Below are 13,489 nucleotides of genomic sequence, written 5' to 3' on the forward strand. Positions count from 1 at the left end.
TCAATCAGGTTAAAACCCTTTCGTTTTCCTTCTTAGAGTACAACATGGATACGGGGCACAAACGGTTGCTGGTTGTCCTCATTTTGCACTGCGCGTAATATTGGTTAAACACGATGTAACTTTTTTTTCACAGGATGTATTTTCAGAACAGATAGTGATGAGTCCCACACTTGGCGTGAAAATCGAGTTACATGATGTAATCTCAACCGCACAAAATTTTGAGAGTAAATCTTGGCCCTTAACCGTGCAGGGACGGTCATCAGTATGACCGTCCCTGCCCCAAATCCCTACAACATCGACGGACACCGGTTTCGCTGAACCTTTTTTTTTTTAAATTATTTTCTAGCAAAGAACGGATTGAGATTTAAGAAGTGGAGATAGAAAATGGTGACAAAAATAGTGGTGAAAAAGTTATTGGACTGAAATTAATATTCCGTTGATTTTTTATTGAAAATTTACGTGAAAAGGTTGCGTCCGACCGTCTAACGGAAATTTTTGTGAAAAGGTCTGATGCTTGGTAGGATTGGATGGTCTTCTAGTACCAGGCCTCGGTCGTTTTAAAAGAGCAGCCCGATCTTCTATTCTACAGCCTGTGTCATTCTCTATCATATATTTTATTGTATTGCTATTTCTTCTATACAAATATCATATTTTAGTTCTTTTTTATTTCCTTAAGATCCAATAATTATTAACTAAGTAATATACAAAATTTAACAAACTCAAAAAATTAAAATGCATAAAAAAATGAGATTTTTTTTTGAATTTTCTGCTGTATTTTAAAATTTTTTATTATATATTACTTTTTTAAAAATGTTGTATTTATTTTTTATTCAATTAATAATTATTGGATCTTAAGGAAACAAAAAAGAACTAAAATATGGTGTTTGTATAGGAGAAATAGCAATATAATAAAACATGGAATAGAGAATAGCACAGGGTGTGGGACGGAAGATCCGTAGCGCATTTTCCCTCTAATAATCAATCGTACAAATCCTTTTCTCTTTTGTGCTACTTGATGAAGTAACTGAATCCAAGTGTACATTATTAGGCGTTCTATTATGTTGCAGAATTTGCTGTTTCATCTCTCATTTCTATTGCGGGAGTCAGCACCAAAGGATATCAGGCTCCACCTGATAGTCATTGATCTTCTTTAGCATTGACTTGTATTCTAACCTCCTAATTGACCCTCCCTCTCTTCTAAGACCTGGCTGCCCGACTGGGATTTCAGTTCTCGAGTATAGTAGCCAGATTTTGTTTATTTGAAATCAGCAGCCAAAACTAGTGGCGCAGAGACTACTGCAGACCACCATCAGCTCCGAAGATGCAGCAAGTTTATTTTCGCTGTTCTGCAGCCAAAACTGGTAATTATTGCGACGAGACCACCATCAGATCCATATGTGCAGCAAGCCCATTTTCGTCCAGGGCCAGAGGCTATAACTAGCATGCAGTGCACTTCGGTATACCTCTCGGACTTGCATGTATTCATGGTAGTAAAATCTACCAAAATTACCAATCTATTCTTACATCCATGTTGCTGATAAGGTTTTGAATGAGATCTCAATGATAAAGAGTTCACACACATCATGCCAATGTGGAACGTAAAAAGTATGGATTTCAGTTGTCAAAAAGAAATAATGCTTCAAAAGAATAAGCCAGCAATGTCGGTGAATCTGTCATATCATCTCTGCTTCTTTTGTGGCTGCAATTCTAGCATTTTCTCGGTCATGCCTGAAATTCCAATACAAAGGTGTGTAAAATAAACTGCACAAACCAAATGGAACTGCCATCATGGAGAAAAGCCCTTTTGACAAAGCTAATGCTTCTCTTCCGGACCCTACGACAGGATCAACAGACTTTGCATCGTAGCCGTACATCTTTTCTGCAAGAATTCCAACCACAGGAGCTGCAAAAGAAGAAAATGATACTTCGAAAGCTCGATCAAATGCATAAATCATGGTCCGATGTTTCACAGGCACAACCTCAGCAAACATTGGACCATTTGTAGCAGTAGCACACCAGCTAATGGTAAGGCCCATCAAGAAGAGTGTGGCAGCATATGTCGAATAGCTGCTCACAGACTGCGGGACAACTCTCAGAAGGAACCATGAGAATGGAATGCCCATGAAAGCAGAGAACTGAGCGCACATGACACGCCCTGAATGTGGGTACAAGCGTGACATTTGATCTGCAATTATTCCACCAACAAAAGAGCCCAGTGCACATCCACCGGCAAAGAGACCAACAAGGGCTGCTGAACTATTGTGATCAAAACCTGCAGAAGAATTTGCAAAAGATTCTCTACGTCAAGCAAGAATCATTTGCAATAGATCTCTATGACAAGCAAATAGACCATAAAATTAATTTTAGCACCTTAAACCCAAAAACAATCGTTTGTGGTTAGTGAATTGTGTGTGGTAGCCTCGCAGCCAGGTGGGGGAAGGGGGCCTTATTCATTTATCCATATCGATTGGAAGGAGGAGAGGCAAAAAAATTGTCTTAAATCCCAGGCTTTTTTTCTTTTATTTTAATTATGTAAGGTAGATCCCATCCCGGCTCATATCTCCTCCTAAACGTACTACAAGCAACTTCTCTATCCTCATAGTTGAATTCCCAAAAGTTTCAATGCATAACACCTCAAAGTGCAGAGGTAGGAAATCAAACCAATTCAATTTCAGAAAAAATGAAGAAAGGACCATAATTACGTGGATCTGAAGGTGTAATAATAGGAATCAACAGGCAAAAACGATGGGTACTGCATGTCAAGATTACCAATTAGTTCAAACCAAAGCGTCAAAAATACTAGGGCCGTCCAAGGCAGTGAACCAACAACACCCTGCAACACAATGTATTGAAAAGTGGGAACTCTTGTAACAGTTTTCATTGCTTGCCATGATTCCACCCAAATTGATACTGAGTTAGCATTTCCCTTATCCATCACCTCATCCCTAAACCAGAAAGGAAATCAAATTATTGCACGGTGGGAGAAAGCTTGACAGCAAACCATCAACAGATGACTGCATGAAATGATTTTCTATGTACTTGAAGTGAAGGCAGAAAAAAAAGAGGGGCAGACAATGAGGTATTTGACATATTCGGCACCCACAAAGATACAGGGTGAAGTAGCTTGTACCTTGACAAAGCCTTGCCTGTATCATGGTCAGCAGTAGTTCTTCTTCTTGGGTCAGCAACAAATGCATGAACAAGAAAAGCAATCAAACAACTCAGCATTGCCATCACCATGAAAGCAAATCTCCATCCAGGTATACCCCAGAAATCATGACCGGCCATAACTGTAGCAATAGCTCCCCCTCCTATACCGCCCACAGTCCCAACAAGATTTAGAAACCCAAAGCCAGTCCCTCTCGCACCATCCACATAGCTATCGGCAATGAAGGACTGAAGTGCTGGAATCACAATAGCCAGTCCAAAACCATTTACTGCTCTCCAGAATGCAACTTGCAAAAAATACTTGCTAATACCTACTGCAGCTGTTGACAAGGCCCAGCACAGAGTGCCAACTGCAAGAACAGTAGGGCGGTCATAATTAATGGCTAATATACCTGCAACTGGTGAAGCCAGTCCCTGAATGAAGTTGCGTACAAAAGTCAGATAACCAAGATCAGATGGCCCGGCAGAAAAAGCTTCGCTGACTTCTTTGTAAACAGATGGAAGGAGATTTTCATCAGCTCGCTCCATTATAGCAGCCATGTTAATGATAATCAGCGACAGGGAAATCCCAAAAAGTGTCCTGGTTCTGTAATTGGAAATGTGACCAAATTAAGTACAGAGAACAAGTACCTTGTATAAACAGCCAAAATTGACATTCCATCAGGCCACCAAGCGTATTTACTTGAAGAGATATTGTGAACAATGATGGTATGATAAAATTCCTCAATAAGAATTGGCATCTCGACTTCACGGGCAATAGTGAGAAAATAGATTTTAAATAAATAAGTGGATGATATAATTACCATACTGATACTCTTAGAAACTAAGCAGCTTACATACATGTACAACTGAAAGATCCAGGAGGAAATACCATGATATAGATGCAAAACCAAATCTATACAAGTGAAGTAGATAACAGGAACAACTCTTCAATACTTGATGGTCAATAGGCGACTTGAGAATTTAAAGCAAGCACAAACACTGTAGGTAAAACCTTCCAAACTAGTATATGAGCCTGGTAATGATCTTCACTGCTAGCATTTTTTGAAACCTGTATGCATTATTTAATCAGGCAGACTTCCCTAAAGTAGTAATTCAATTTATTCATGAAGTGCATATTGGTGCTTCTTTCACCTGGTTTCACTAAATTAAGTTGTTTAGCCCCAGCTGCTTCCTCAAGTAAGCACAGATACACAAAATCACTCCACACACACTTCTGTATTATTGGGCAACCTTACATTTCTAAGGGCAGTCAACAATATTATAGATCTCCATTTTCAACAACTACATCCTATTGATCACCTCGATCAGATACGAAAATGCATGCGTACCTCAAATTCAGTGAAATTGGAACAAAATATCACAATTAGACGAGCATATTAGTTCAACAATACTCCACCCTGTCAACTCTTCTAATATAACTCAAATTTGAACTCTTTTCATGGTATTTGACAAGACAAACAGCCCCAAACTCCTAAATAAGCAGGATTCGTAGTAAGCCAAATATCCTCTCTTTTTTTCGTAATATGGATTTTTATGATGCAAATTGCCAAATTCCACACGAATTACGACACATTTTCTTTTCTTGTAGTTAATAAGAACTAGAAAGCATTTCTTTCCTACCGTGCTGATAATTTCTAACCAAGAAGTTAACACTGATAGCATCATATACACCAATCAAACAGTTCTCATACCTTAGTAAGAAAAAATCGTAAAAATTAACATTTAGGACAAACAGGCATTAGCAAAGTAACGAGTTTTAAGAGCTAGAGCTTTTCACACAGTCAAAAATGCCAAGAAACACTTACTTCATTGTGTCTGGGGATCTTGGAAGCAGAGAGTTCGATAGAAAACCGACACGGCGAAGTTTATTGGTCCGAAGGCTTGAGCCCATTAATCAACTAAAGTTTATTCTAAATTTTGGAAAAAAAATACCCAGATAAGAAAACTCCGATCTGGGTTCGCAGCAGCCACTGAAGATCATCAACATGGCAGGGTGATTGTGACGCCGTTGACCCAATATGAAGGCGATGGCGTCACGGAATCCCCTTTTACTTTTTGGCCTCGGGGGAAAATTTTCAAGAACGGATATTAAAGAAAGGTTACTCGAAATTAGTTATTAGAAAATGTCTGTCCAGATTTCAAGATTGTTTATTCAATTTACAGGTACTATTCAGATCAGATGGGATTATAGTTTAGTATTGCAGGTGCAGGCTAACTACAAGTGACTTGAATCATCTTTTGACTGGTGTATCCAATGCACCAATGCGGATGCACTCCATATTTGTTCATGTATACATATAATATGGGTGTACGTTTACTTTTGGTGGGAGGCGTAGGTGGTGGCAGTTTTTGTCGTTTTGATTGGATTGGGTATTTAGGACTGCATCACGGGATTCCTGGATTCTTTTATTCCAACCTGAGATCGGGTCCATTTCATAGGATTTTGCCATTCTCACTATACTCTCCTTGTTCTTCTACTATCATCCATTATTTTTTTTTCATATATAAGATTACAAGAAATTCACAGTAGCAATAATAAAATGAATAAATTTTATTATACTAACAGTGTATGTACGATTACGACTGAATGCACGATATGTATGTAAAATTTGAATTTAAATTTAAATTACGTTTCATACATTTAATAGTAAAAGTACACACACTGTCAGTATATAAAAAATTAATCCTAATAAAATAACTCACAATTATATAATACCGTTTATAATTGTAGCATACAGTTCACAATATTGCACTATTATGGTGAGTGCTTTGCCAAATATTAGTACAAAATGTATTAAGAGAAACCTAAATTTGGAAGTCTATAAAAGCCTCTTAATGCATTCAATGCTATAAAAGGATGGACAAGGTTAAAATAGATTCATTTACAATAGCTTTTGGCCTTTTGCTTTTCCTTAAAAAGGACAAAAAAAAAATTTCCAAACGATAACAAATAAAAAAAGGACAAAAGTTGAAAGGCAGAAAAGTGTTATGAGGAGCGTACTTGCACATTCATCTTATTTCTTAGCCCTTTTGGTTTTGGATGAGCCTATTGATGTCACACATGAAATACTATGATTTTTCTTGTCCAAAAAGAATAAAAGATGATTCCATTGTGCAATTAATGAATTTGTGCAATAATTTATGAATTCATGAAAACTTTTGCAGATTTATTTTGTTTACCCTCCTAGCACAGAGAAAAATAATAATGACTGACCGGGTCTAGACTCTAGACTAGTTGATATTCTACATAATCAAAATTTCCGTATTTCATTTCTTACGCGTAAAATCTTATGCTCTCTATTTCTACATAGTAGTAATAATAGAAAAGGCCCAACACGTGGTTGTCTTTTGAGCCGTGGATTTCAGCGCCGTTGTTCTGAAAAAGTTTCCCATCCAAACTGAAAAAGAAAAGTCGAGACGAGGCACATTTGAGTTATAAACCCATACGTGGGGATGTGGCGTGTTTGGGCTAAAACTAAAAGGTGGACAAAATTTTAGGTTGGGATCAAGTCTAGCCAAGTTGATTTGTAAATGCCGAAAAATCAGCATTTTTCATTTGTCAAAATGCGGATGATGTTTTGAATGATTTTCTGAAAATTGTGAAAAAGTTGTAATAGCTAATTCTATTTATGGTTTAAATCATTAAATTCATTTTTCTATATTTCCCTTCATTTTAGATCATGAATTAGTAACTACACCTATTTTTTAAAAAATCCCAATTGTGTCCAACTTTCCATTTTTTTGAAGAAAGTTTGTATAACATTAAAGTAATCCGAGTCATATAATCCTTACATTTAAATGATGAAAATATTATTGTGAGTGAGGTCATTAGGTTGTTATATGCCTTGCATTCAGGTTCTAGAGATCAATTAAGGTCAGCTTTCAAACTTCGATGCCTAAGATGCTGTCCCTTTTTTTAAGTCTCACTAATGTGAGTTTTCTTCCCCCATGTTAAGTGTGTTAATTTACAGTAATATTGAATTGTAATTCCCACAATTTGTAAATTAGTATTGAGTTGTGATTTGTGATTTGTTTATGTTACTCTCAGTATTACATTTCTTGTAATCTGAAAAAAAAAAAACCCAACTTATGATAACAAAGCACTCGCATTAGAAGTTTTTTTTTTTTAATAATAATCCACCGCAACCTCAAACCAGACCTTATTTATTTTGCATAATTTTTTTCTGTTAACTAGTGTTTTCTTTTTAAGTCATTGTAACCTCAAACGGGTCTTATTTATTTTGCAAAGTGTTGCTGTTAACCAGTGCCGTCTTCTTGTACCATGTCAAGATTACATCATAACTAGTGGGAATACCCGTGCTATGCACGGTGCTAATATTATTGGAAAAAAAATAAAATGGTGAACAAATAAAGGTGAAAAAATTTTACCAATAAAATTAAAATATAATATCTGTTTAACAATAGTTTGAAATATAATAGAATGTATATATCATTCAAGAACCGTTTTTTTTTGGTTGTATGAGAATTTTTTTTATCATTGTATGAGAATTGTTAACAAAAAAATACAATAGTTAATATAGAATAGCATCAATAGAATTTAATACAATTGTGTTGTAATCAAATGAAAAATATGCACCAATTGAATTGTTATTAGCACTCATAGTTAATGAAGTAATCCCTATATAAATATATTTTGATACATGTAGTAATTGGTAATCTATAAAATAAAATAAATTGCTAATCGATAAAATTGCTAAGTTGTCTATAAATAGCATCAATAGAATGTAATACAATTGTATTGTAATCAAACAATTGTAATACAATTGTATTGTATTGTATCTATAGTTGATTTAGCAAGATAGTGCAGCCAAAAAGTATGTATGTAAGATGAGTATGACGATATAAGAAGCTGTATATTTACCATGATCACGCAAAATCATTGGTGATGTGGATACCTGGCGATCTTGAGGACAGTTAGATTTTTCATTTCTTTGATCTAGAAATAAAATATATATTAAATTAAAAATCAATAGTTTATGTATTTATTTTATGTGTAAATAGTGATACATTGTATGAGAACTGTTAACCAAAAAAATACAATAATTAATATAAAAATAGCATCAATAGAATTTAATAGAATTGCATTGTAATCAAATGAAAACAATTACAGAGAAGTGATTACCTGAACTAAGGAATGCAGTTTTAAATGCTCAAAAGTGCCTTGACGATTGCACATATGTCAGGGGCTTTGTGAGTTTTTTGCTCCTCTTGAATCATTTTCTTTTTTCTAATTGTAATATATTACTTGCAGGTGTTAAGTAGGACTTGGCTCTAACCTTTCGTTTAAGTACTTTAAGCAATGAACTATTTATTCCATGAGTTGAATTGTGCTGTTGCTAGATAGATGAATCACGTAGTTGTAATTGTCATTGTTGATAAAGAAAAGAAAGGCTAGAATGCAATTTTGCCAAAAGGATTTCTGACGAAATTAAAAATTAATCCAATTTTAATAATGGACGTATAGTGCCTTAGTTATTAGTAGTATCTGAATTGTTTTTCTCCAATTATAAACCATTTTTAATTATTTTTTTAATTATCAAAAAATCTTTTTTTTATTTCATGCACGATCATTTTTGGAATAAAATTATGAAAATAACTATCGTAACACCTATTTTATGTGATAAATGTGCAATAAAAAATAATTAAAAAAATTTCAGTAATACAAACAAATAAATTTTTATAATATACAATTTATGTTAGAAATAGTAGTACCTTCAATCATGAACCTATACCATCCGCAATTATATAAGCAAGCAATACCTTTTTATCTTTGCTTTACAGTGTAACAATAAGCAAACAACCGTTCATAAGATTTTGTAAAAAATTTTCAGAAATAATGGATGATCAGAAAATCAATGCAATATCATTCATAACAAAAAGCAAAGCAAAAGCAAAACATACTTAAAAGGCAGAGGGGACTGACCTGGAAAATTAAGTCGGCCGCAAGAAGGTTGATTTCTGCTGGAGTTTCTGCACATAATATCTTCCATTACTGTTCACAAAAGGAACAAAATCAATACATTTACAAAATCAATAGAGAACCCAAAACAAATAAGAAACTGAGAGAGAGGGTGAGGGAATTAACTCGATAAGTTAATTAAGTCGATCAGTAAAAGGAGAATTTGTAGGAGTAATTGTAGGAGTAATTGTAGGATGCGTTAAGATAGTGGGATAGTGGGAGTGAGATAGTAGGAATATTGATTGGTGATAAGGTGATAGTGGGATAGTGGGAATATTGAGGTGGGTTATAACCTACTACTTTTTTATGTATTAAAATAAATACAAAAATCTAGAAAAAGTATGACAAGTTTAAAAGGCATTGAGAGGGTTTCTGCTAAAAATCCCTTCCTGAATACATATAGATATAGATAAGCCCCGTTCAATTCTTCTCGAAATTTCATTAAACGTTTTATAGACAGGATGGTAACCCCACATTGGAGCACAAACTCAACATTACATATCCACTGTGGGTGCATTTCTATGGTTTAGAATGAATTGGAGGGTCCTTACTGATAATTGCTTGACATACAATTTTGGGTTTAAAGTGGGTATCATTAGGGGTGTGCATCGAATTCGAATTTGAAAGTTTGAATTAAATTTTTCGGAATTTTGGCAAAAGAATTACCAACTGATTTCGATTTCGAATTCACCAGTTCCGATTTCGATTTCGATTCCGAATTCACCGAATTCGGAAACCTTTTTTCTTTTTTTTTATTTTTTGTTTAATGTATTGTATATATATATAAATTTTATATTGCATATATTATAAAATATTATAAAAAATATTATTATATATATAAATATATATTAACATACATATTATAAAATGATATTGAAATAAAAAATATTATTATATATCAATAAATAACTATAAATATTTATATATATTATAAAACGAAATTGAAATCGAAAATTCCGATTTCGATTTTAAAAACTCCATTACCGAATTCAAACCAAATTTGCATAATTCGAAATCAAAAATTCCGATTTCAGTGCCGCTCCCCCCACCTCTCAAACACCAACATTTTTCTATGTCATAATAACCACTCAATGAAATTTTGTAAAAATCATTTGTGACATAGCAATATAGCATAGGTTTGTAATTTTAGTCAAGTATGTTGTAGGATTTGCAATTGTTTTGTCAAACCACTAGGGGTGGCAATTCGGGTCCAAATCAGGTTGGCAGGTCGGGTTCGGGTCAACCCGTCAGAAAAATCTGTTGACCCGAACCCGGCCCGTCAACCCGTGACGGGTCAGGTATGCTGGCCCGAACCCGAAAATTTCAGGTTGACGGGTTGACGGGTCGACCCGAAATGACCCGAAACTTAATTTTAATTTATTAATTTATCACTGTAATTTCTAATAAAATCAATTTCTCACAAAATTAATTACATAATCAAGTAATAAAAATTTAAATAAATAATTCCAAACCAAATCTAAAATAAATTAAACACCGTAAAAGTGTTTTATCCCAAACAAAATATAAAATAAATTAAAACAGTATAAAAGTAAAAAATAATATAATATATTATTTATCCAAATATAATAATTTCAACTTCACACAAATTAAATAAATTCATTTAGGATTAAGTAATTAATGCCTTTGAAAAAAAGAATAACTTAGTTTAGTTAGATAAAATTATTTTTATGTTTATTAAATTATTTTTAATTCGTAAACGGGTCATATCGGGTCACCACGGATTGACCCGAAATCGACCTGTTTTCTTTTCGGGTTCATCGGGTCCAACCCGATTCTGACCCGAATTCACGAAATCTCAACCTAAACCGATTAATTTCGTGTTAGATTCGTGTCGTGTTTTCAGGTCGTGTCGAAAATTGTCACCCCTACAAACCACGACATCAAGGTCCAATTTCAACCGTGTTTGTTTTAATTAGTGCGTGTGTGAGTTTCTTTCAGTTCCTGGAAAAAAAAGGGTCCAATTTCAACAGTGTCGTAATGCAATGTATTAATGTATTTGGACCCTGTCATAATAAGTACGCAATATAACCAAATGAAACCTAGTGAGTGAACCATTTTGTCAATTAACTATCGTCGCCCGGTTAATCCGATCCAATGGCCAAAGTTATCCTTTTCGAAAAATGAATGTGGTCATTTGGGACGAGAGAAGTTTATAGAGGCCCACGTGGGCTTGTTCCAACTTCCAACGCACGCACCCAAAAGGGAACAGCTTAGTCTCGAGACCGGAACAATTAATGGAACGGGCTGTGGTCCCCAAGTAAAGGCACGCCTAATCACACGTGTGGTGGCAGCCAAGTCTTGAAGTGGGCCGAACCAGCTTTCTTTGCCTCCCATCTCTCTCATGTGCCCACCGCCCACCACCCACACGGGCCTTTTAAATGCGGTTCAAGAATCACAATTTTAGAGGGATATTATGAGTAGTATACCATATGATAAAATTAAAAATACTTCACGCATCAGCAAATTTTTAGTTGAGTTTTTAAAGTTTACAGTTGAGCCAACTATTGTTAGAAAATGTTCATCCCAAGTTGTCCCAACAGCACAAGCTAATTTTTTTTTGGTCAAAGATACATCCTTGTGTGACTCAACTAGCGTTTGCTTTGCAAAAAATTTGGACATTTTCTAATAAATGTGCTTTGGGGGTCATTCATAGGAAATAATTTAATTTTATTCAGGCAAGCAATATTGTTCTTTGTCAAGTGCCACTCTTAAAAACTGGTTTTTCAAGACTACATGGTGTATGATCGGTTTAATTAGAACGTGAAGAATTTGCTAATATATATTTTTTTAAAAAAAAGGGTATTGATAATTTCATTAAGAATTAGTAAAGGCCTTTTTTGCACAATATGAATGGCTGGGCCGAGCCAAACAACGAACTAGGACTATACAGAGAAATGGTAGGCCCAGGAGCACGTGTTGGATAATCTGAAACGACATCTCAAATGTCCGACTTTGGTCCCGCCAACCCAACAGGTGGGGCCTCCTGTAGCTGGGTTCTGTGTCGCACGTGTGGAGCCGTCTCAGTATTATTTTGGAGTCGGAAAAGATATTATTATTTTACTATTGTTTTTCTTTTAAAGGTAAATTATGAATATCTGTCCTTGGAGCCTGTAGAAGAGTTTGATTGAGAACAAGGACCTCTTCGGCTTCCCATGTTCCTCGATGGCCCCATTGTCCGTAGCCTAGACTCATCGAACTTCGTCGTTTTGTCCATTTTTCCCCTTTGAACTTGGTGATTATTAGATATAGCACTAGTATTTCACAAAAAAATTGGTTTTTGTTTTCATTGAAGGTTAATGAATTCATTATTTTTCTATCAACAAATAAAAAGGGGTCATTTTCAATTTGGCCGGTTGCCACCACAGGGGATATTTCAAGATCCGCACTTGATGAACAGACTACTGCATATTGCTATTTCAAGGTCAAGCCCCACAAGTTCTTGGTTGTTTTGTTGTGTAAATTGAAACGATAGACCAGATGACTTCAGTAATCAATAGCTTTAGCAAGTATCAAAAGAACTGATCATGATTCCCAACTTGAATGAGGGTTCAAATGTGAAAGTTACATGTTAAGCCCACACACGCGATCAATGGTTATGTTTGTTTATCAAGGCACGCCCCAAATCTATGATGGATCACAAGCAAGATTAAGACCTAGCTGACCTTTCAGGATGAGACTAATGATACTAAGGCCTCATTTAGAGTCGCGGTGGCTTATATATATGGCTTGTAAAGAAGGACTTTTTACACAAATATTTTTAATAAAAGGATTTTTAAATTACCAACTGTTAGATTTTCTATGTTACGAAAAATTAATTATCAAATATTTTAAAAGTAATTTGAGTACTTCAAAACGCCTTTTTTTTTTCTTTTAAATGCACCGTGAGGATGCTCACCTCGGCCGCCCCGCATGTCCGAGGTGACCTCACCTCGTCCGACATCAGAGCTCACCCGTGCCTCGGGGATATCCCTTAAGTTCGGCCGGATCCCTAGTCTACCGTGTAGGTGACCTCGGCACCTCCACCTCAGCTGCACGCGGACGAGGCAAGTCACCTGACATCATCCGGGATCAGTGCTTTATCTGAAAAGCACTGTCGCACTTAATGACTACTGCAAAGGACTCCTCGTCACCCTGTCCAGGCGGCTACAGTGTCAGAGTCAGACCTCCTGACACGGGACAGAGCCGTAATGACCAGAGGGTGGGTCCCACCAGCATAAGCCCTCCGCTTTGTCCTCTACTCTCCCTCTATAAATACCCCAGACACACTCCCAACAAGTAAGCACACACTGTTCATTTGCTCATACTCTAGCATATTTC

At 35.6% G+C, this 13,489-nt stretch overlaps 1 protein-coding gene across 1 annotated transcript; it reads right to left on the minus strand.

Moving 5' to 3' along the window:
* Positions 1 to 1,101: 1,101 nt before the first annotated feature.
* On the minus strand, positions 1,102 to 5,484 carry LOC113778032. Its single transcript, XM_027323279.1, has 4 exons — positions 4,977 to 5,484; positions 3,131 to 3,754; positions 2,770 to 2,945; positions 1,102 to 2,272 (listed from the first exon to the last, which is right to left on the minus strand). The coding sequence occupies exons 1-4, from the start codon at positions 5,060 to 5,062 to the stop codon at positions 1,674 to 1,676; spliced, it is 1,485 nt and encodes a 494-aa protein (XP_027179080.1). The 5' UTR covers positions 5,063 to 5,484; the 3' UTR covers positions 1,102 to 1,673.
* Between the last annotated feature and the right edge of the window lie 8,005 nt (positions 5,485 to 13,489).

This window comes from Coffea eugenioides, chromosome 7 (genome assembly GCF_003713205.1).
Source record: "Coffea eugenioides isolate CCC68of chromosome 7, Ceug_1.0, whole genome shotgun sequence".
NCBI lineage: Eukaryota > Viridiplantae > Streptophyta > Magnoliopsida > Gentianales > Rubiaceae > Coffea > Coffea eugenioides.